The following is a 20,094-nucleotide window of genomic DNA, read 5'->3' as shown; positions in this document are numbered from 1 at the left end:
CCGGCACTTCGGTGTCTCTATGGAGAAGCGGCTCGCCGGTGACCCGAGCTGCTGAGCTTTCGCCGCCTCGGCCCTCGCGGCACGGCCGCAGGGCCATGCTGGCCTCGCGCTTGGCGCGCGGCTCGTGGGGGGCCCTGCGTGCGGCCGCCTGGGTGCTAGGGGTGCGGTCGGGTAAGGGGCGCTCCCGCGGGGCCTTACTGCCGCTCGTGCCCTGCTGCCTGAGCTGCCAGGCCGAGCGCTGGTCGCTGCGCCCGGCCGCGCTTGCCCTGCGGCTGCCCAGAGCCGGCCCACGGAGCCACTGCTCAGGCGCGGGCAAAGCGGCCCCTGGGCCTGCGGCAGGAGGGGACGCCGCCGCGGAGGCCCCGGGCGGCGGGTGGGTCCCGGCGAGCGCCCCCAGTCCGGTACGTACCGAGCGGGGCGCGAGGGGCGTCGGCTTTCCGGGGTTGGTCCTGGGCGGGAGTGGCGGACGGTGGGCTGTCCCAACGGTTTGGTTTCAGAACTTTTCCACCATTTCCTGAGAAGTATTCGGCCAGGATGAATTTCAGGGGTACCATCGGGGTCGCCTCCAGTTTAGGTTGTCAAGTTAGAAACCTCGTTCTTATCCTTTTTTTATCTGCACCCGTTGCCGAAAGCCCCTATGCATATTGCATTGGTTAAAAAAAAAAAAAGTCTTCGCTAGCCTTATCGAAAGTTTGTTTTTAGTTTTCTAAAGCGAATCCCTAAGGTATAGGGCGAGTCTGTGGGAATCTTCAGAAAAGTATACAGTCCTTTCCCTTTGCTTGTGCATGTTTGATTCACCGTAATTTGACCTGACACATTAGGATGAAGTATAATTAAATAGTTTATTGGGTGTAATTTTAAAAGTCCTTTCACCTTGAGTTATAGAGAAAGATTAAAACTGTTAACGGAAATAAATACCTGTCCACTTACCTGTTGAAATGCTTCTCAGGCAGAAGACATCAGAGCAAGAGTGAGATAGCTTTTGATGTCATGTCAGCAAGGCTGATGCAATTATTACATCTTCAATTGTTAGGTCTTCAGTGGGCCCCTGTACTGCTTTCATCAGTTGTACAGCATGGGTTGAGGTGGCCACATCCTGGCAGGAGTCTCAACTCCACTAATAGCTAAAGCATGTTGGGGTTTGAATGCTGGATGCTTTGAAATTGCCCTGTCCTGGCTGAAGTCCTTCTCAGAACGGCAGTAGTTGGTCGAGTATGCCACAGGTTATCTGGTTGGGTAATCTGAGATTAGCTCTCCTAATATTAACTTTGAAACTTACAAATTTAATAGCTAGAAATTAATGAGGTACTTTATTTTACTGAAATATTTTATGTAGAGCTTAAAAGAACTCTTTAACTGTTCCAATAACTTTCAGTTATTTATTAATACACCAAAGTGGAAGTGGCTTTTTGCAATTTTGTGTTTAATTTTGTCTGATAAGTATCTCTGAGATTATTATTTTGGGGCTCTTCATTGTGATCTTGATTTGCTATCCCCATTTTCTCAATCATGAATGTTCCCTCTCCCACCCCTTCTATGAGTTGTTGTACCTTTGAATCAGTATTTGACTTCTCTGTACCACAGTATTGTCAACAGACTATCTTTTTTTTCCTTTGGACTCTGACACCCTATAATGATTTGCAGGAGTAGAAGATACTGGAGGTTGAACCCAGGGGCATTTTACCACTGAGCTACATTCCCCAGCTCTTTTAATTTTTGATTTTGAGACGGTCTCGCTAACTTGTGAGGCTGGCCTCCAATTTACAGTCCAGCCTCACCCAAGTTGCTGAGATTACAGGTGTGCACCTTCACTCCTGGTTCTAACACATCGTAATATTTGAACTTAAATTTGGAATATATTCTTAGAATGTTTTCATGTAATTATAATATGTCCTATTTTTAATAAAAGATCTCAAAAGTAGAGGTTTGATTCTTGTTTAGTGACTGTTCACTGGGAAATATGAAGTTTTTCTGTAGTTCAGTTACAGTATTCTGCCACCTGACCCCTCAAACAGTCTCTCTTACCCCTGTGAACTGAGATGCTTTCTTGCTAGATTCTGTTTATAAACTCAAACTTAGTATTTTTAGAGATGCTTTCTTTAGAGAATGCCTTTTCTTACACAGTAGTTCATGGTATTTTGAAAGATGAAAGATTTGGGCAACTTGATTACTGATTAAGAAAAGAGTTAAGTAGGGTTAGTTCTTTAAAGTCTCATGGGGTGAAACTGTCAGTCTTGATTCAGGAAAGGCATTTTCTTGTTATTTCTGTACCCTGATGTGCCGAGAGTCTTAGCTCTGTTAAGCTGAGGGTTTTTTTTTAAATTGAAATACCTTCTTATGAATCAGATTCTTTTTGGCCAGGAAGGGGGTTGTTCTTTAGAGCAGCTGTCAAAGAGCTCTTTGGTAAATGCCAACTTCTGACAGCTTGGCTCCAAATGAAGTTTCAAGGAATCAAACTTCCCATATGGAACTGTGAAAGCCCTGGGTTTCTACTTGAGGGTGTAACATTGCCATTGCTATTTTGAACATATTTACAAATGTCTGTCATAGGAAAATAAAGATATCCCTGTCTGTATTTCCTTCCAGCAATTCTCTGACTTAGTGATGAGATTATTGAATTAAGTCTATGTAAGGGAATGAGGGAAGTAGATTGCAATAAATGTTTGAAGTTGCAGTGCCTGGGTTGATAATTTGACTTTTTTCGAATGCTTTCTAGACTTGTCTACTTAATAAGATCATTCAGTAATTTAACTTTTAAAAGCAGTGTTAAATAATAAAGCCTTAACTTACATGATAATACATGTTGTCTCTTCAGTCTTTAGAATGAAAACTCAGTCTATACACACACTTATATATGAGTACAAAGTTTAAAATTTATGTAGCTTCTTATTCTTAAGTTTATTAAGTGAACTTTTGATGTATAAGTTTATTTAAAGTGTGAATTTTTATTATTTAAATTTTGTTATCTTTGTGTTTCAGTATGAAAATCCATGGACAATCCCAAATATGTTGTCAATGACAAGAATTGGCTTGGCCCCAATTTTGGGATATTTGATTATTGAAGAAGATTTTAATGTTGCACTAGGAGTTTTTGCTTTAGCTGGGCTAACCGATTTGGTAAGTTGTAAAAGCACGTTTTTTTTTTTTTTTTTTTTTTTGGTCCCTTCCTACATTCCATGCTCTCTACTACTGTCCTGAAATAGCACAGCCTTAGTCAGCTTTTCCTTGGAAGGAAATCCTCAAGATGAATTTGACCTAGTTCTTTATGTAAGGACTTGTCTTTAGCATCTGTGTGGAACATTTTTATATAAGTCTAAGGGGAGGAAGTAAAGGTTTTAGGAAGGAATAACACTTTTTACTGTTGGTTTTAAACTTCTTTATAAAAGGAGTACCCTTAGAAGTTCCCAAGAGCTGAGTGCTTGCTTTAGGATAGAAATAAAGAAGAGAGGTTATAAGATTGTTTTTCTATTTATTGTGATAGAAATTCTCTGATCTGCAACAAGAGTTAGTTTTCCTAATGGAGAAGAAGACAATTGTTATGGCCTAGGGATTAGGATGTGCCCCAAGAGCTTGTAGAGGTCAGAGCTCTTTTCAGCTTTAATGTAAGCATGAGGCTGCAGTTACCTCACAAAATTGGTCCTTGATTCTGCTCCATCCCTCTCTGAGTACCCTGCAGAAGACCTTACTTTTGGAGGAGGCATTTGGGCATCTTTCCTTCTTCCACTGTCCCTGGAGATGGACAAAAGAGAGAAGAGCTCTTTGACACCAGTATGTCAGTTTGCGGGAGGGTATATTTATTTGAGTCATCTCAAATTAGAGCTGGGGGAATAATCTTATGACAGAAGGCTATATTACTTTTGTGGACTGTCATCATCTATGACATTATTTGTAATTATCACCAACCTTGTTTCATAAAAGATTTGAAGTAACTTATAAAACAACACATGCTATAAAAACAGATGGGGGCAGTACAGAAAAGGTAGAGGAAAAATTACAAATCAGGACAAAATTAGTGTGTGGATGATAACTTCCTGCCCAGGGCTGGTTTGAGGTCCATGTGAGCACCTAAATAGGCAATAATAATTTGGTGCCTCTTCAAACCAATTTGCTTTTGAAAAGTTTTGCTTGATATTTATTCAGTGAGAATAGAGAGAAACTAATTTATGATAAATAAAAGTGATACAGCATCTTTCTTTGTAATGTCAACTGTTTCTTTTGAGGTTCATAGAAGCAAAATTCTACCTTCCTAGTACTAGTACATTGGTGTGTACTATAGAATTAGCTGATGGTTTTAAAGGATAAACAAAGGACATTGTTTGCATTGTTATATGGTATTTCCAAATATAGCCTCTCAAATTAGCTCTTTTTTTCCATAGTTTAGCTATTTTTTTTGTCATCTCCTTGTCCCATTCTTAGAATCTATCTCCCTTTCTTTTATGCCTTCTTTTATTTCTGAAGCCTAAAGGACTTCACTCATTAGTGTGATCTCTAAGTCTGTCAAAGGTTATTACACTGATAATGAAAATTTTTACATATTAGGACAACAACTTTTTCAGTTATTGGATTCACCATTTTTGTTTGCTAGTTTTTTGTTGTTGTTTTTTGAGGGAATAGTTAGCTGCCACATGAGATTGCAATATTCACTACAAGGAAGAAAGGTTCCATTAATATTTTTCTATGTATATGATGTACATGGAAACCTGAGTTGACTGATATCATATTTCTCGTTTACTCCATGGAAGTTTTGATGGCTTCAGATTGGCCACAAATCAGATGGCCAGACTTACGTTTTAGCAGGGGTTTGGCAGGTCTAGATTGAATTGTATATAGGAAATGGACTATAGGAAGGTAAGAATAGAAACTTTCCTACAAAAGAAATAGTGGTAGCTTGGACTGGGATGGGAGTTAGAATTGGAAGTGGATGGGTTTGAGATAATATTTTGAAGATAGTATTGATATGTTGACAAAGTGGATATATGGAGTGAAGGAGGAGTCAAATATGAACACTAGACTGTTAACTTTTTTAAAAATTTCCTCTTTTCAACAGCCAGGTGCATGGAAGTAACATTTTCTAGAATGAGCAACATTTGGGGTTTAGGGAAAAATAGGAAGAATTCTGATGCTTGTCTATGTAGAGGCATCATTTGGAAGTCAAATGTAGTGTGGAGTTGGAGGAAGTCATCAATATAGAAGTGCAGATTTGGGAGCAGTCAGGTACATTTGGTGAAATATCTAGGCTGAGGTAAAAGAAGAGAAATGAGAGGTTAGAGAAATGAGCAACAAATGGAAGAATAGGGAAGTCAGTGAAGGACACTGAGAAAGGAATATTTGGTGAGAAAGGAGGAAAATTAGTATTCCAGAGTGAAGAAAGTGCTGCATGTATTGAGGTCAAATAAAAATGCAGAATTCATAGGTGACCTTTGTAAAAGCCATCTCTAGAGGAGTGGGGGGGTCTAGTGGAGTGGGTTGATGACAATGTGAGATGGTAAAATGTCCTTACAACACATCCAAATGTTAGGTGGTAACATCTAATTATCTTACCACCTCACATTTGAGTGTGTTGTAAGGAAGTTTTACTTTGCAGTGGGATAGAGAAATAGGGTCAAATAAGGTAGTTTTAAAGATACATGTACAAAGTGGATTTTTTGATAGCTGATTAATGTGATGAGAAGGAATTGATTGATGATGCAGGGGAGATAGGAAAGAAAGGAGATAAATCACAGAAGGTGAGGGCTTGGTATAGATCGGGAAATACAGTGAGGATAAATGGATGCATCTTGGAGGTGGGAATATGAGGTAGTACTAAAAATGGCTTTTGTTTCTTTTTTTTTTCCCCCTCAAGGAAAATATAGACATGGATATGGGTTAGAATAAGAGAGTTTAGAAAAAGTGAAGTAGTGTGGAAAGAGAATGTGAATACCATTGGCAGATATAAGATTGTCAGGTGATGTTGAGTGCCACCATAGATTTGTGGTCATGAATTTGGAGTGAAACCAAATTTTGCTCCAACCATGTATGTATTTATCTTTGACAGTATTGAGCTGCTTGCCTATAGTCCTGGAATATATGGATGGTTGTTTTGTGGTGGTATCCAGGGAGAATAGAGTTTACAAAGTTGTAGATGTTTACTAAGGAATGGTGATGGTTGACCTTGAAATCCAGTGTGAATCCAAGTAGTGAGAACAAGAAGGTAGAAGTTAAAGAAAGAAAAAGTGGGAGGTTAAGTCTCCTGAGATCAAATAACTAGCTTGCAAGTTGGAGCTTATAAGGTCCCAGCTCCCCATTCTAGAGGCTTTCTGTTAGACAACATTGCCTTTAGTCTGCTTAAGAAGAAAATGGATTGTTTCCATTGAGAAAGTAATAGCTAGTAACTGCTTTTTTTGTTTTGAGGATTTACTAAGAGCTGAGCACTGAACAAATATTAAATCTCATTATGTGCTGAAGATAACCAAGCCTCTGAGGTAGGTGATATTGTCTGTTTGACAGATGAGGAAACTCAGAGGCCAAATAATTTGCCCAGGGTTACACAGTAAGTGGCAGAGCCAGAACTGGAGCCAGTTCTATTCTGCTATATAAAGACCACATTTTTAACCACTGAACTATTGCTGACTCCTTTAATTCATGGAATACTTGAGATATGGAAGACTTTTTAATCCTTTAAAATGTACTGTATTTAATTATATCTATTTTATTTTTCTTAGAAATAGGAATAAAAAATTCAAACATTTGTTGAAGGTTGATGTTAAATAAAATGAGTAAAAATTCTGGTAGGAACTAGAATAAACCAGAAAATGTCTGCTTTGGTTAGTATGGGTAGGCAGTATTTGGTTTTGTGGCCCCTGCCTGAGGAGGTCTTTGTCTCTCAAGTTAGGCTATAGATCTGGATTTTTATGGTAAATATTGGCAATTAATTACTATTTTTAAAAGCTTTGGCAGATCAAATAAAACCAGGCTTCAGGACCCATTTGACCCACTGGCAACTGGGTTTTAGTCTCAGCTTTAAAATATGTTTTCAATAATAAGTAATAAAAATAAGTATTTTAAATATCAGCATTATAACTAGGCCAGGTATAGAGGACCAAGCTTTTTTTCAAATACAGGTATTGCAAATACAGACAGAATATGGATTTAACAGTGGGACTGAACAAAATAAATTATAAAATTAAAAATAAGTTGTAAGGAATTGAATCATATTATGGAAAAGTAGACAGGAAGATGTTTGGTATCTCACAGGTAGAGAAATTCTCATAAATAAAGGCAGCTGTTTTGGCTGCAGTGAATGTAACTCAGGGCTCAAAAGCTCTGTTAGTCATGCTTTCTGTGAGTTTTGTATGGCTTCCTCTAAATTGGTGTCTGGTTTCATTCCACAAAGAGACACTGTGAAATAGTGAGAAATAAGACTCTTGAAGGGGGGAAAATAGTAATGTAAATCTGAAATTATTTTCAGACCAGTTGTTAATTTAAAAGAATGAGAATACTGTTTGTGGGGGTAAAGAAACAGAGAGATTTTATTAACATTTTATGAAAGTGTAGTTGTGTTTCTGGTATCTCTTAAACTTCAAGATATCTACTCTGTTCCTATCATGACATTTATAAAAAAAACACTTCTATTTTCAGTTGGATGGATTTATTGCTCGAAACTGGGCCAATCAAAAATCAGCTTTGGGAAGTGCTCTTGATCCACTTGCTGATAAAATACTTATCAGTATCTTATATGTTAGCTTGACCTATGCAGATCTTATTCCAGGTAAGAATGCCATCATGCAAACTTTTAAATAGCATAGGGAAGAATGACATTGGTCTTAGGATTTCTCTTGAGAGACATTATTTTTGTTCCAAAAATTGATTTTGCAACTTTAAACTGTTTCCTTAATTTTAAACTGTTGAACTGTTTTGCTAATAAAACTGTTTATTTTAGAATTTACATCCTTGTTATACTAATAAAAGCAGTTGTTTTCTTAGATTGTTTAAAATTTAAATTAAGCAAATATCTCATAGTGCCAATTCATATTATTTTAAAATGTTTTGGTGCTCTAGTATATATTTTTAGTGCTTAACTTTTTAAAAGTAATTTAAGGTTTTTCTAAGCCTCTGATTATCTTTATAAAGTACAGTTTAATCATAATGAGAACTCTGAAATCCTGAAGGTATCTATAAAATTTCACGCTATGATTATTTAGACAGTATTGTGCAATTTTCAAATCACACATATAGTTTGTATATTATCTTAATATTTTTTCTGACATTTTATGAACTTTTGCTTTGTGTTTTTGCATGTTCATTTTCTACTTCAATTGTACTGTTCCCCCCCGCCTTGATCCAGATTAAACTGTATTTTTTTCCCCAAGAGTTAGAAATCTAAGAACAGTGAAGCTTCCATATGGCCCTTTAGTGTCACATCACTATTGATATTTCATGGAAAGAAGTATAGTGGCAGTTCAGTCTAGTGTAGTCTCTTCAAGCTCAAAGTTCTTTTTCTCCTTTTCGTCAGTTTTCTAAATTATCAAACCAAATTAAAAATAACAGATTAATGTTTATATTTATATGCTGCTTTGAAAGTTAGAAGGTACGTATATAATTGGGAGGTTTGAAGAGGGAGAGGGTGCTCTCTCATTCTAATGCATATAAATTTCTAGGGAAAAAAAACCTGTAGAGCATTCTGTGGACATTCAAAATTCAGTTGATCTTTTTATTTTTTAATTTTTTTAGTGTATTTTCATACCTCATTTTTTTTTAAGTTACATTGTATTTTGTTATGTTGTTTTATTCAGGTTGGCCATTTCATTTTCCTGTTGAATATTGTTTCCAGGTTTTTGGTATTATGTAATGTTGCTGTGAACTTCCCTTAAGTAATTGGAATGGGTTGCTTCCAAGTTGAGTTTCTCTTCACTACCATTCTGTGTTTTTCCAGGCTCTCATGTCTTCCTTTTTACCAAGTATCCCCTTTGGTGAAGTTCATCCTTCACTTGTTTTCTATAAAAGGATGTAGTTTGGCAGCAAAACTTCTGGCAGTTTTAGACATTTAAAATATCTTTTGTTTATCCTCTATACTTTATTGGCAGTTGAACTGGGCATAATTTTTCAGTTGCAGATCACTTTCATACAGAATTCTGAGGATATTCTTAAACTTCCAAATTTTATCTTGCTGTAGAGAATTTCATGCCATTCTGATACTTTTTCCATTATATGTGATTGTATTTTATATTAGAAATCTTTAAGGATTTAAAGATTTTTAAAAAATAATCGAAATCTTATCATTTTCTTCTCTACCTATATGGGTATTCAGTTATCCCAGCACTGTTTGTTCATTAATAAACATGTATTGTCCAAACTCACTGTAATATCCATGTATACCTGGGTCCATTTCTGGGTTTTCTATTTTTTGTTGTTGTTGTTGTTGTTGTTGTTTCTGTTGATTTGCCTGTCTGCACCACTAACACTTTTCTTGTTGTTTTGCTAAAAGTTCTGATAAGTGATAGAGCAAGTCCTTCTACCTTGGATATTCTTAGACCATTCCATTTGCTTATAAATTTTAGGATTATTTTTCCCAAATCAGTAATTCTATGAGCGGGACGGGGGCAATCTGTTGATTTTGATTAGAATTGCATTGAATCTATAGATCTATTTGGAAGAATTGACTTTTTTTAATGAGAGTAAATCTTTAATCCATTTGGATCTTTAATGTCTCCGACAGTTTTTTACTATTCTCCAGAGAGGTAATACATTTGTTGATAGGTTTACTCCTAAGTACTTAGTAGTTCTTGATACTTTTATAAATGGTAGCTTTTAAATTTTTATTTTATAATAATTGCTGTTATGATGAAAGTCAGTTCTATTTCTAATGTTGATTTATGTATAGCAAAACTTAATTAAAATGAATTCTGTTGGACTTTCTACATCTTCTGCTATGTACTGATAAATAACAATATTTTTCCTTTTCCAATCCTTTCACCTTTTCTTTTACTTATTACACCACTCATACAAGGAAAAGGAAAAGTGACATCTGTCTTATGAGACAGATGAATCTCAGAGAAAGCATTTAACATTTCAGTATTGAAGGTTTCTGTAGGGATTTTTAGAGTTCCTTTTTTTCAAGTTAGAAAGTTCATGTCTGTTGGGAGGTTGTTAAATTTTAATTACAATTGGATATTGAAGATTCTTTGTGTAAATGTGATGAACAGATCATTTTTCCCTTTTAGCTGTTAATGTGGGATCAAGTACATTATTGATTTTCTAGTGTTAAAACAACCTTGAAGGGCTGGGGATGTGGCTCAAGCGGTAACGCACTCGCCTTGCATGCGCAGGGCACTGGGTTTGATCCTCAGCACCACATAAAAATAAAAAAAATAAAGATGTTGTGTCCACTGAAAACTAAAAAATAAATATTAAAAAAATTTTCTCTCTCTCTCTCTCTCTCAAAAAAAACAAAACAAAACAAAACAAAAACTTGAAATTGCTGGTTTAAATCCAGTATGGCCGTAGTAAATAATAGAGATATTGGATTTAGTCTGCTATAATTTTGTTGTTGAAGATTTCACATACAGATTCATGAAATTGGTCTGGAATTCTTTTCTCCAAATATTCTGGTTAGGTTTAGTATAAAATTTATAACTAACCTCATAAAACAAGCTAGGGAATTTTTGGTTTTGCTTTTATTTTCTTTCCATTATTGTGAAATGTTTTTGTGAGATTGTACTTATTTTCTAATTTTAAATGTTTCATATAATTTGTTGAAGCCCGTAAGGCTTAGAGTTTTCTTCAAGGGAGAGTTGAAAGAGGTGATTCGTTTATCTTCAGTTATTATAGGATTATTCAGTTTTAATAATTCATCTTTTTAATATTTTATCTTTTGATCATTTTTAAAATTATGATGTTTTTCCAGAAATTCATAGACTTCATCTGTATTATTAAAATTTTATTATAAGCTATTGACGCTTTTCCTCTCCTTTAATGTTTTTCCTGATCCATCTTGCCAGAGACTTTGTCTATTTATGAGTTAACCAACTTTGGGTTTTGTCAAACCCCTCTGATACGTTGTTTACTACTTCATTAAACCTTGCTCTTTTTTCTGTTTGTTTTCTCTTCTTTGAGTTTTCTTTGCTGTTCTTTCTCAAAATTCTTTAGATCAGTTAGTTCTCTCTAGTAGAAATAAAGTAGGAACCACATATGTAATTAAAAATTTTCTAGTAGCAATGTTAAAATTAAAAAATAAGAGGAATCAGGTGAAAATAATTTCAGTGAATTATTTTATTTAACCTAGTATATTTTAAACCATGTCATTTCAACATGATTGATAAGAAATGATTGACTTTTTAAAAAATACTATGCTTTTGAAGTCTGTATTATGTTTTGCATGTATTGTCCCTCTCAGTTCTAACATTTCTGATACTTAATAGCTACACATAGCTATTCTATTAGAGAGTGCAGCTATAGATGGATATGTATGTAACTCACTTCTTTTTACCTTTTCTTTTTTGTTAAGAGAGAGGGGGAGAGAGAATTTTTTTTAATATTTTTTAGTTATTGGCAGACACAACATCTTTCTTTGTATGTGGTGCTGAGGATCGAACCTGGGCCGCACGCATGCGAGGCGAGCGCGCTACCGCTTGAGCCACATCCCCAACCCTCTTTTTACCTTTTCTAAAGTTTGCATGTAAGACTTTACATTTCCCCCTAAATACACTTTTGTTGCATCTTGTATATTGATATTAGTGTTTTTATTGTCCATTATAGAATATTTTCCTGTTTCTATTATGATTCTCTCCTCTACTGTATAGTTAATATTAAGTGTTTTTTAATTCATTGTCAATTTGTGGAGATCTTTCTAGCTTTCTTTTCCAGAGAACATGTTCTGTGATTTCAGTCTTTCAATCTAGTGTATAAATTTGTTAAACATTTCTACATGTGCTTCAAGTGAATTTATATTCTGCAGTAATTGGGTCTGATATTCTGTATATGTCTATTAGATCAAGTTTTCAAATCTGTTAAGTCTTCTTTTTTTTTTTTTTTTTTTGATACTGGGAATTGAACCCCCTGGGGTGCTTAAACCACTGAGCCACATCCCCAGCCCTTTAAGTTTTATTTTGAAACAAGGTCTCACTAAGTTGCTTAGGGCCTCCGCCTCCTGAGCCGCTGGGATTACAGGTGTGCACCATCATGCCCTGCAGTCTTATTTCTTTATTGATTTTTCTTACTCTTTGTTCTGTTTGTTCTGTTACTTACTGGGAGAATGGTTAACATTTCATTATGTGTATCTCGTTTTCTGTGTTTTTCTTTGCAATTCTGATTTTGCTTTGTATCCTTTGAAATCATGCTGTTAATATCTTCTTGGTGAATTGAATATTTTAATGGTGACCCACGAGACAATTGCAGGTGGTAAAATGAATTCAGAGGTGATAATTCCTGGGTCACACTGCTGGGTTTCAGCCCAGTGCACTGCCCAGCATAGCCTGAATTCCATAGACATGAATTTTAATTTGCACGAGTTTGCTGCATTTTTAAAAGTATGATTGTTGTTAGAGTTTACCAGCTAATGATTGCTATAGAAAAGTTTGTTCTATAGGTTTAAAAAGGTTTCTAAAAATCATGGTTTGCTATTTTTTTTAGCTTGGCTAATATGCCATTACTTGAGTGCCTAAGCATTTTCTCCTTGGAATAGTGTTATAATAGAGGACTGGGCCAAGGATCAGCACTTACATCATATCTGTGACCAATAGACCTTGAAAGTTTAAATCTGAGCCAGGTGTGGTAGTGCACGCCTATAATCCCAGCAATTTGGGAGACTGAGATAGGAGGATCACAAGTTCAAAGCCAGCCTCCGCAACTTAGTGAGGCCTGTGCAACTTAGTGAGACCCTGTCTCAAAATAAAAAAAACGGGGAGCTGGGGATGTGGCTTAATGGTTAAGAGCCTCTGGGTTCAATTTCAATCCCCAGTATGTACATTTGTACATACATACATTTGTTTAAATCTGCAATTAGTGAGATTTGTTCAAATGGAAGAGCCAAAGCCAAAGACTGGATAGGACCACAAATACAACGTCATGTGCTTCATAAAAGGGTTGTTTGAAACTGTTATGGAAGAGATATATATTACACACACACACACACACACACACACACACACTTCTTTTATTTCGATAATTGAAACAATTTGAACTGAGTGACTCAGGATTCTTTTCCCTTAAAAAAATTTTTTTTTTCTTTCTTAGAAAAGATATAGGGTCATGGTTAAAACTTCCTTTAGTGCAGAAGGATATAAAGTGAAGTGTCTGCCCTCCCATTTCTATTCAACAAAAGGAGTAGGGATGCCTTGGCTATCCATCTAAAATATTCTTTTGGCTCTGGTTATAGGACCATGTTGCAAAATCTGAGGAATACAGCATCTCTGATGACATGTTCAAAAAGTTTTGGATTTTGGAGCATCTGAAATTTTGGATATTTAGATTGGGGATGTAGCTGATAAAGCCCAAGCAAATATTCCAGAATCTAAAAAACTGAAATCTGAATCACTTCTTGTCCTAAGTACTTTGAATAAAGGATACTCAACCTGGATTAAAAATTAAAAAAAAAATAGACAAGTTAAATTCCTTCAGTGCTTGTGTGGGGAGAAAAAATACTAGTTGCCTGGGTGGAACTTTCTGTACTAGACTAGAATGAAAATATTTTTTGTTTTTCTACAAGTTGTACATATAGCAGGTTTTACTCTTCAGAGAATAGTTTAAAATGCAGAAGCAAGTAATCAAAGCTCCAGATGAGTTTAAGTCCTCCTGCATCCTTCTTAACTTCATTATCATCTCTTTCCATTTAATTCTAGTGGACATGGCAGTTTTTTTTTCCTGAATTCACAAAGCTGAGAATTAAAAGATTGGGGGAGGAGGGGCTGAGTAAAGCTGTCACTGATATCTGCAAACTTATAGCTTTTAAACATATGAAGGAAAAAACAAAAAGAAGCAAGAGGACTGACATTCTGAAAGGCAGATGGAGACTTTGAAAATCTTGTTTGCATTTCACTTTTGTTAAAAAATGAATCTAAAGATCATCAATGAGTGTTTATCCTGAAATTTTTACTTATAGAAAACATCAGCTCATGGTAAAGCTGAATGAGGCTTTATTGTTATAGTCATATTAGTAATTTGCAAAGTCCTTGTTAAAATTATTTTTTATTTAATTTTTCAGTTCCACTTACTTATATGATAATTTCAAGAGATGTAATGTTGATTGCTGCTGTTTTTTATGTCAGATATCGAACTCTTCCAACACCGGTGAGTATTTTTCCAAAAATTATTCTTTTAGCATTATTTATGACTTTAGGCAAAAGTCAAGATTCATTGTATTATATGCTGTTTTGCTTTGTGGGAATAATTTGTAGCAGTATTTTTTATTCATTTACCATAGACTTTTAAAAAATTAACTATGCTATTTAGATCACACTAAAATATTTATTTATGGAACTCATGAATGGCCCATTTTAAAAAGGCACATTTCTGTTTAAGTCCAACTCTTTTTCAATCACTGGTACATGAAATCTTGCACAGCTGGTCCCCATCCTTACTTAACAAACTGTTAAGAGGAATTTCACATGGTCCTAAGCCATATTGTTGTCTTATTTATTAGCCTTTACTATGGATTATTTAGAACTGGTTTCTAAGATCACAGTTGTACAAATATGGGATGATTTGCTTACATACTATACTTGGTCATTGTTATGTAAATATCTGAGCACGTAAGCATAGCATAATAACCTTTTTTGATTACCAGTCCAGTGAAAATAAAACAGTATTTTATTCATTTTGTTTTTTAAGAAAATAGTGATAAGAGAATGTCATTAGTTTATTTACCAAAAGATGTGACTTAGGATTTTATAGGATTTGAGAAATAAATTTGTAATATTTAAAGAATTGATTTTCAAGAGCCTGTGTATGATTTGTAAGGAATGTAGATGCTCTTATTTAACATAATTAGAAGAATGCATATAAGGGGTTCTCAATCATAGAGCCAGGTTTATGCTAAGTATTCAGTAACTGTTATCTACATATAAAAAATGTTTTAAACTTGAACAATAAATTGAAACTTTGTCTTTTTTTGTCCTCTGCCAGCGAACACTAGCTAAGTATTTCAATCCTTGTTATGCTACTGCTAGATTAAAACCAACGTTCATCAGCAAGGTAAGAGTCACACAAAAACCTTTTTAAGTTATTCCTTTGTGAATTTTTACATTACAAACCTCAAGAGCAACTGAAGCTGGATCAAATTAAACACACTGAGTAAAGGGCATAGAAAAAGGGGTCAGGTAGACAAGTATAACACAATTCTTTTGTCCTCCAAGCTTTTGGGGTTCTTATATTACATTTTGCCTCATGTTGGTGGTCTGAGTTTAAGCTTAAAGAGTCACCACAAAGTGGCAAGGGATAGGAAAAAAGTTTCATTTTTTAAAAAACTGTTACTTAGTTATCCCTTTTGTTTTCCTTCTTTTTCAAGGTAATAACTGTACACCTGTCTTTGCACACAATATTATGAAGCCATATGTGTGTGTGTGTGTGTATATATATATATATATATACACACACACACACACACTTTTTTTTTTTTTCTGGTAGCCTTAATTTGCTCAAATCTTTCCTGTTTCATCCCTTAGGAAAGATTTATTAGGTTAGGAAAGCTGATCAGCTTCAAGGCAGACGAGCCATTGCTTTTGTTAAAGACTTATGGGATGGACTTTTACCTACATACATAGGAGCTTTTTTGGCTTTGAGTGACTTGTATTTATGTCAAATATAGCAATTGGAGTGTACGTAGTACTACATAGAAAATGGCTTAGGAGGTGCTGGGACAAATTGCCTCAAAACAATTTGTTCTTTAAGGAGTCTTCCAGATAGAATTTATCATTTATTTTTTAAATGAAATGTAATCCTTATCATTTGGTTATGGAATGATTGCTAGAACGAAGTGCTTCTCTGCACACATCACCTACTACTTCATAATCACAGACTCTTTAGGCAAATTAAAGGAACACTGGATAAGGCAGTGGGGAATCTGGATTACAGGTTTGATTCTTCTGTGACTGCAGGCAAATCACCTAATTCATGTCCTCTCAGTTAGGAAGAGGCAGCTTGATACTCACAGCACTGTTTTAATGGGCGGCTGGTAAAAAGGGAATGAGTTTTACAACATTATATGGATTGCTGTGGAAATTCAAGGTGGTAGTATTTTTCTGATAGTCATTACCCTCACTATAATAGGCAGCTATGGAGACAGATGGGTGAATGAAGCTGACCCTTTTATGTGTTCTCACTTGTGAATGCCAACTTCTTTGGCATGGATATTGCAGACCATCTTTAAGCCTGCTGAGTGTATGTCATGATGGACTATGCTTGAATCAGGATCAACTCACACAATAACTTTTTTTTTTTTTTTTAAGGTAAACACAGCAGTTCAGTTAATCTTGGTGGCAGCTTCTTTGGCAGCTCCAGTTTTCAATTATGGTGATAGCATTTACCTTCAGATGCTTTGGTAAGCTAACTTTAGCATTGCTTTTGGAGAATCTCAACACAGTAGCTTACTTTGACAATCCTAGAATGACTTTATGTTTAATGGACACCTAACTGGAAGTGGAGACCATATTTTATGATTAATAATCATTTTTAAGAAGCTTACTCTCAAGAATTGGGGAATAAAAGCTAGTTTTCATGAATTAAAAGGAATGAGGGGTACTGCTAATGCATTAGGGTTTGAGCAGAGGAAAGATTTTTTTAGGTAAGAGGAAGAGGGAGGTTAGCTTCAGGGAGTAAGTAGCATTGAGCCACGAGATAGAGGTAGATTTTGTATAGGGCAGCCATCAGGTGGAGGACAGATCCTCAACAAGGTCAGTTTAAGAGAGCAGTAATCAGGGAAAAAGGAGTCCAACCTAGGGAAAAGGTATAGTGAGAGGGACCCCTGGAGAAAGGAGTTTGAATCTTATGTTAATTGTTTATTTATATAGTCTTGAAAATTCAAACTTTAGGAGTTCAAAATGTGCCACAAATTTTTGGTCCATTTTTACCAATAATTAAAACTGTCTTGCTTGGTGCAATCTGAGCCAGAAAGTGTTGGTTAATCAGAGAGTTAAACCAAAGAATCTTTTTAAATGATGCATACTCTAATTTTTTAAAATTTTAATCTAAAAAACTTACTCTGGTTCATCTTATGTGTTACGATATAAAATGAAGGCTTTTTCGGGGCTGGGGTAGTTGCTCAGACTTAGAGCGCTCACCTAGCATGCATGAGGCACTGGGTTCGATCTTCAGCATCACATTAAAAAAAATAATAAAAGATATTGTGTCAACCTATAACTAAAAAATAAATATTAAAAAAAAATGAAGGCTTTTTCTTTGGATATAGGCCTCTCTTGAAAAAAACATATCCATAATACAGCCTCTCTGATTTCCATATTTTGTTTCTTTCAGGTGATGTAAGAACTTTATGATTGTTGATTTGTCTTTTGTTTTGGGTTTTTTTTTTTGTAGTGCTGGGGATTGAACCTGGACCTTGCATATGCTAGGCAAGAGCTCTAGCACTGAGCTACACCCATCCTTACACAAGAACTGCAAAGCAATCTAAGTGTAGGATACATCTAAATGTTTATCATATTTTTCCAGGTTTTTTTTTCACAGCCATCTTATATTTATTTTGAATAGTATTTTTTAAATCAACTTGGCTTTTGATTTTCTAAAGCATCCATTCTAGTTCTCAGTAGCAATTCTTCGTACATTTGTATTTCATTGTTTATATATGAATTTAGAATACCAAACTGACATGAACACAGATCTGGGATCAAACAAAAATGAATATTAATGATTCTACATCACCTGGTGGAAACATAATCAAGTGGGTACCCGGGAATGTAACCTGTTAATTGGCTCGTGTTCCTCATGCCAGGGGCATCCCTCATGTCATCCCAAGGGGAATTTGATTAACCTGGCAGTTCACTTAAGGAAAAGTAAATAAAGAAAGTTGAATTTTATTTAAATGATGCATATATCCTTAGACTTTTAAAAAACTGTATTAAAAAAATAGAATCTAATATTCTAAGCAGCATGGAACAGTGAAAAGAGTACATGGGCTTTTGAGTTGAAACCAAGCCAGGTGCCTGCTTAATTCTGTCATATCCCTGAGCAAGTTCTCTGGTCCTCATTTCTCATCTGTAGGTAGAATTTATTGTGAGAATAAAATAGGAACATGAGATATCTAGAATAATATCTGCCTAAAAATGATATTTGCTGTCCTGAGGTCATGACTTAGTGGCATAGGCTTGCCTAGCACCGGCAAGGTACTGGGTTCAATTTTTGGCACCATATAAAAATAAATAAAGTAAAGGTATTGTGCCCATCTACAACTAAAAATATTTTTTTAAAAAATGACAGTTGCTAATATTATCATTAACTTTTAGGGCTTATTAACTAGATTAATTTGTTTGACTTATTAACTAGATTAGTAATTCAAATGAGGTCTTAAAAAATGCTATATAGATTTTTATAATTTAAAAAAATTATGACAGTCTTTGTTTTTTAAATAGATCTTTTACTGAATTCTTTATGATTATCTGGTTATTGTTTTTTAGATTTGATGACTCAATCTTTCTTTCCTTCCATAAAAGGTATTTTACAGCTTTCACCACAGCTGCATCAGCTTACAGTTATTATCATTATGGTCGGAAAACTGTTCAGGTGATAAAAGGCAGATGAGAGTCACCCATCACCATTAGCAAGGAAGCAATACACATCATCTGTGGCAATGCCAGCGAAAATCTACAGGAGTTTCCCTATTTTGGTGTTCAGCTTGTAAAAGGACTTGTCAGAACAAACCATGTCATCAAAATTGAAGTAATGTGCATTGAAAATAAGCTTGATCATGGGCATATGCAGAATTTCCAATGTATTTTTAAGTATAAATAAAACTATAATTTAGAATTTTTAATCTTAGATTTCTTGAATATAAAGAGATGAATTATTCCAATTATTGTTAGTCCTTTTTTATGTTTTTTAAAAATATAGTTCAGAGCATGGAAACTGAAGTGTTGACACCTGTCTCTACAATCTAAGTTGCTCATGAAGCCATAGGGACTTGCCTGGGATTAAATATATATCTTATATAACTTGGCTATTCATTTTTATGTTTGATTTTTAGATTCATGTATACATTAACAGTTCATGTGGTTATTATTTGGTCATTTAGGGTAGTGAGAATAAAGTTAGCTGTGAATGAAGCAAAGTTGTAAAGAGATAAGTGTGGTAAGTTTTAAATATAAATAAGATCAAACAAAATAGAAGGTATTGAAGCTCATCTCTGTTCAGTAGTCTTCCAGCCTCTCAGGTGCCTAATAGTTCATATATCAGGATAACAAGTAACAAAGATAGTTGAAATATGAGAACTTGTCCATTAGTCTTTCATCTAAAAGCAGTGAGTTACATCATGCCTTCCAACTGTGTTTCTAACATTACAATATTTGTATGATATTGGAACCTGTACTCATATATTGTGTAAATAATATGAAACTGTATATTTTTCAAAGATTTTTTAAACTTTGGGAAATCTTCTTTTGTTAAGATGTTAAAGTAATAAAAGCTGGAAAAAAAATAAAACTGTACCTTCAACTTGGGTTGTTCATGGTGTGTATTCATCCTCTCCCATTATATAAGTTTTCTGATTCATGAAGTCCATTTTCAGTTGCACTTAATTGTAAAAGTTATTGATTTGGGACCATCTAATATAAAAGACCTTATTGCTACACTATCATGTTGAAGAGAGTGGGGAGTACAAGTTGGGGAGGAGAAGACTAGCTGGTGCTGGTTGGTTCCTATTAATAGTGGAGGTCTGTTGCTGCCCTTTGTTCCTGGTTTTAACCCAAGTATAACATGAAATCATACTGTGAGATTATCCAGTCCACAGCCTGTTGATTTGCTTTAAGTTAAAATGGGAAGTTAGAAGTAAAGCTTGTGCCTTTTTAGCATTGTGCCTCAGTGTGCCCCCTCTTGCTTGCTGGTCCTGGCTTTCCTGTTGTCATATAAGCAGCTTAACCACTCTAGGCTTGGAGCTTTCTGAAGCCTGCAGTCAGAAAC

At 35.2% G+C, this 20,094-nt stretch overlaps 2 protein-coding genes across 8 annotated transcripts in view; one reads left to right on the top strand and one right to left on the bottom strand.

The window, feature by feature from the left end:
* Trmt6 (tRNA methyltransferase 6 non-catalytic subunit) overlaps positions 1 to 1,165 on the bottom strand; it is a 52,241-nt gene extending 51,076 nt beyond the window's left edge. For 2 of the 5 annotated variants that reach the window (XM_078051433.1, XM_078051435.1), the window contains exons 1-2: positions 931 to 1,165; positions 410 to 635 (exon numbers count right to left, since the gene is read on the bottom strand). The gene's annotated coding sequence lies outside the window, so the exon portion shown is untranslated. The remainder of the gene's footprint in view (positions 1 to 409; positions 636 to 930) is intronic. The other 3 variants (XM_078051436.1, XM_078051438.1, XM_078051437.1) reach the window with 2 other exon arrangements.
* On the top strand, positions 96 to 19,629 carry Crls1 (cardiolipin synthase 1). Of its 3 annotated transcripts, none has more exons than XM_005320491.5 (7): positions 96 to 401; positions 2,980 to 3,117; positions 7,618 to 7,747; positions 14,177 to 14,262; positions 15,097 to 15,165; positions 16,419 to 16,510; positions 18,633 to 19,629. In XM_005320491.5, exons 1-7 carry the CDS (start codon positions 96 to 98, stop codon positions 18,718 to 18,720), a joined length of 909 nt encoding a protein of 302 aa, XP_005320548.2. In that variant the 3' UTR covers positions 18,721 to 19,629. The 3 variants fall into 3 exon arrangements, with proteins under 3 accessions (XP_005320548.2, XP_077907566.1, XP_077907567.1); XM_078051441.1 differs by lacking the exon at positions 96 to 401 and adding an exon at positions 1,205 to 1,798; XM_078051440.1 differs by lacking the exon at positions 16,419 to 16,510.
* The last annotated feature ends 465 nt before the right edge of the window (positions 19,630 to 20,094 follow it).

Source organism: Ictidomys tridecemlineatus, chromosome 5 (genome assembly GCF_052094955.1).
Source record: "Ictidomys tridecemlineatus isolate mIctTri1 chromosome 5, mIctTri1.hap1, whole genome shotgun sequence".
Lineage (NCBI taxonomy): Eukaryota > Metazoa > Chordata > Mammalia > Rodentia > Sciuridae > Ictidomys > Ictidomys tridecemlineatus.
The sequence above is the reverse complement of the archived record's forward strand: the minus strand, read 5'-3'. Positions and strand labels throughout refer to the sequence as shown.

Coding starts and splice junctions, on each gene's coding strand:
- Crls1 (XM_005320491.5), top strand. CDS start 96: ATGCTGGCCTCGCGCTTGGCGCGCGGCTCGTGGGGGGCCCTGCGTGCG. Junction 7,748..14,176: donor CTATGCAGATCTTATTCCAG/GTAAGAATGCCA, acceptor TTAATTTTTCAG/TTCCACTTACTTATATGATA. Junction 15,166..16,418: donor AACCAACGTTCATCAGCAAG/GTAAGAGTCACA, acceptor TTTTTTTTTAAG/GTAAACACAGCAGTTCAGTT.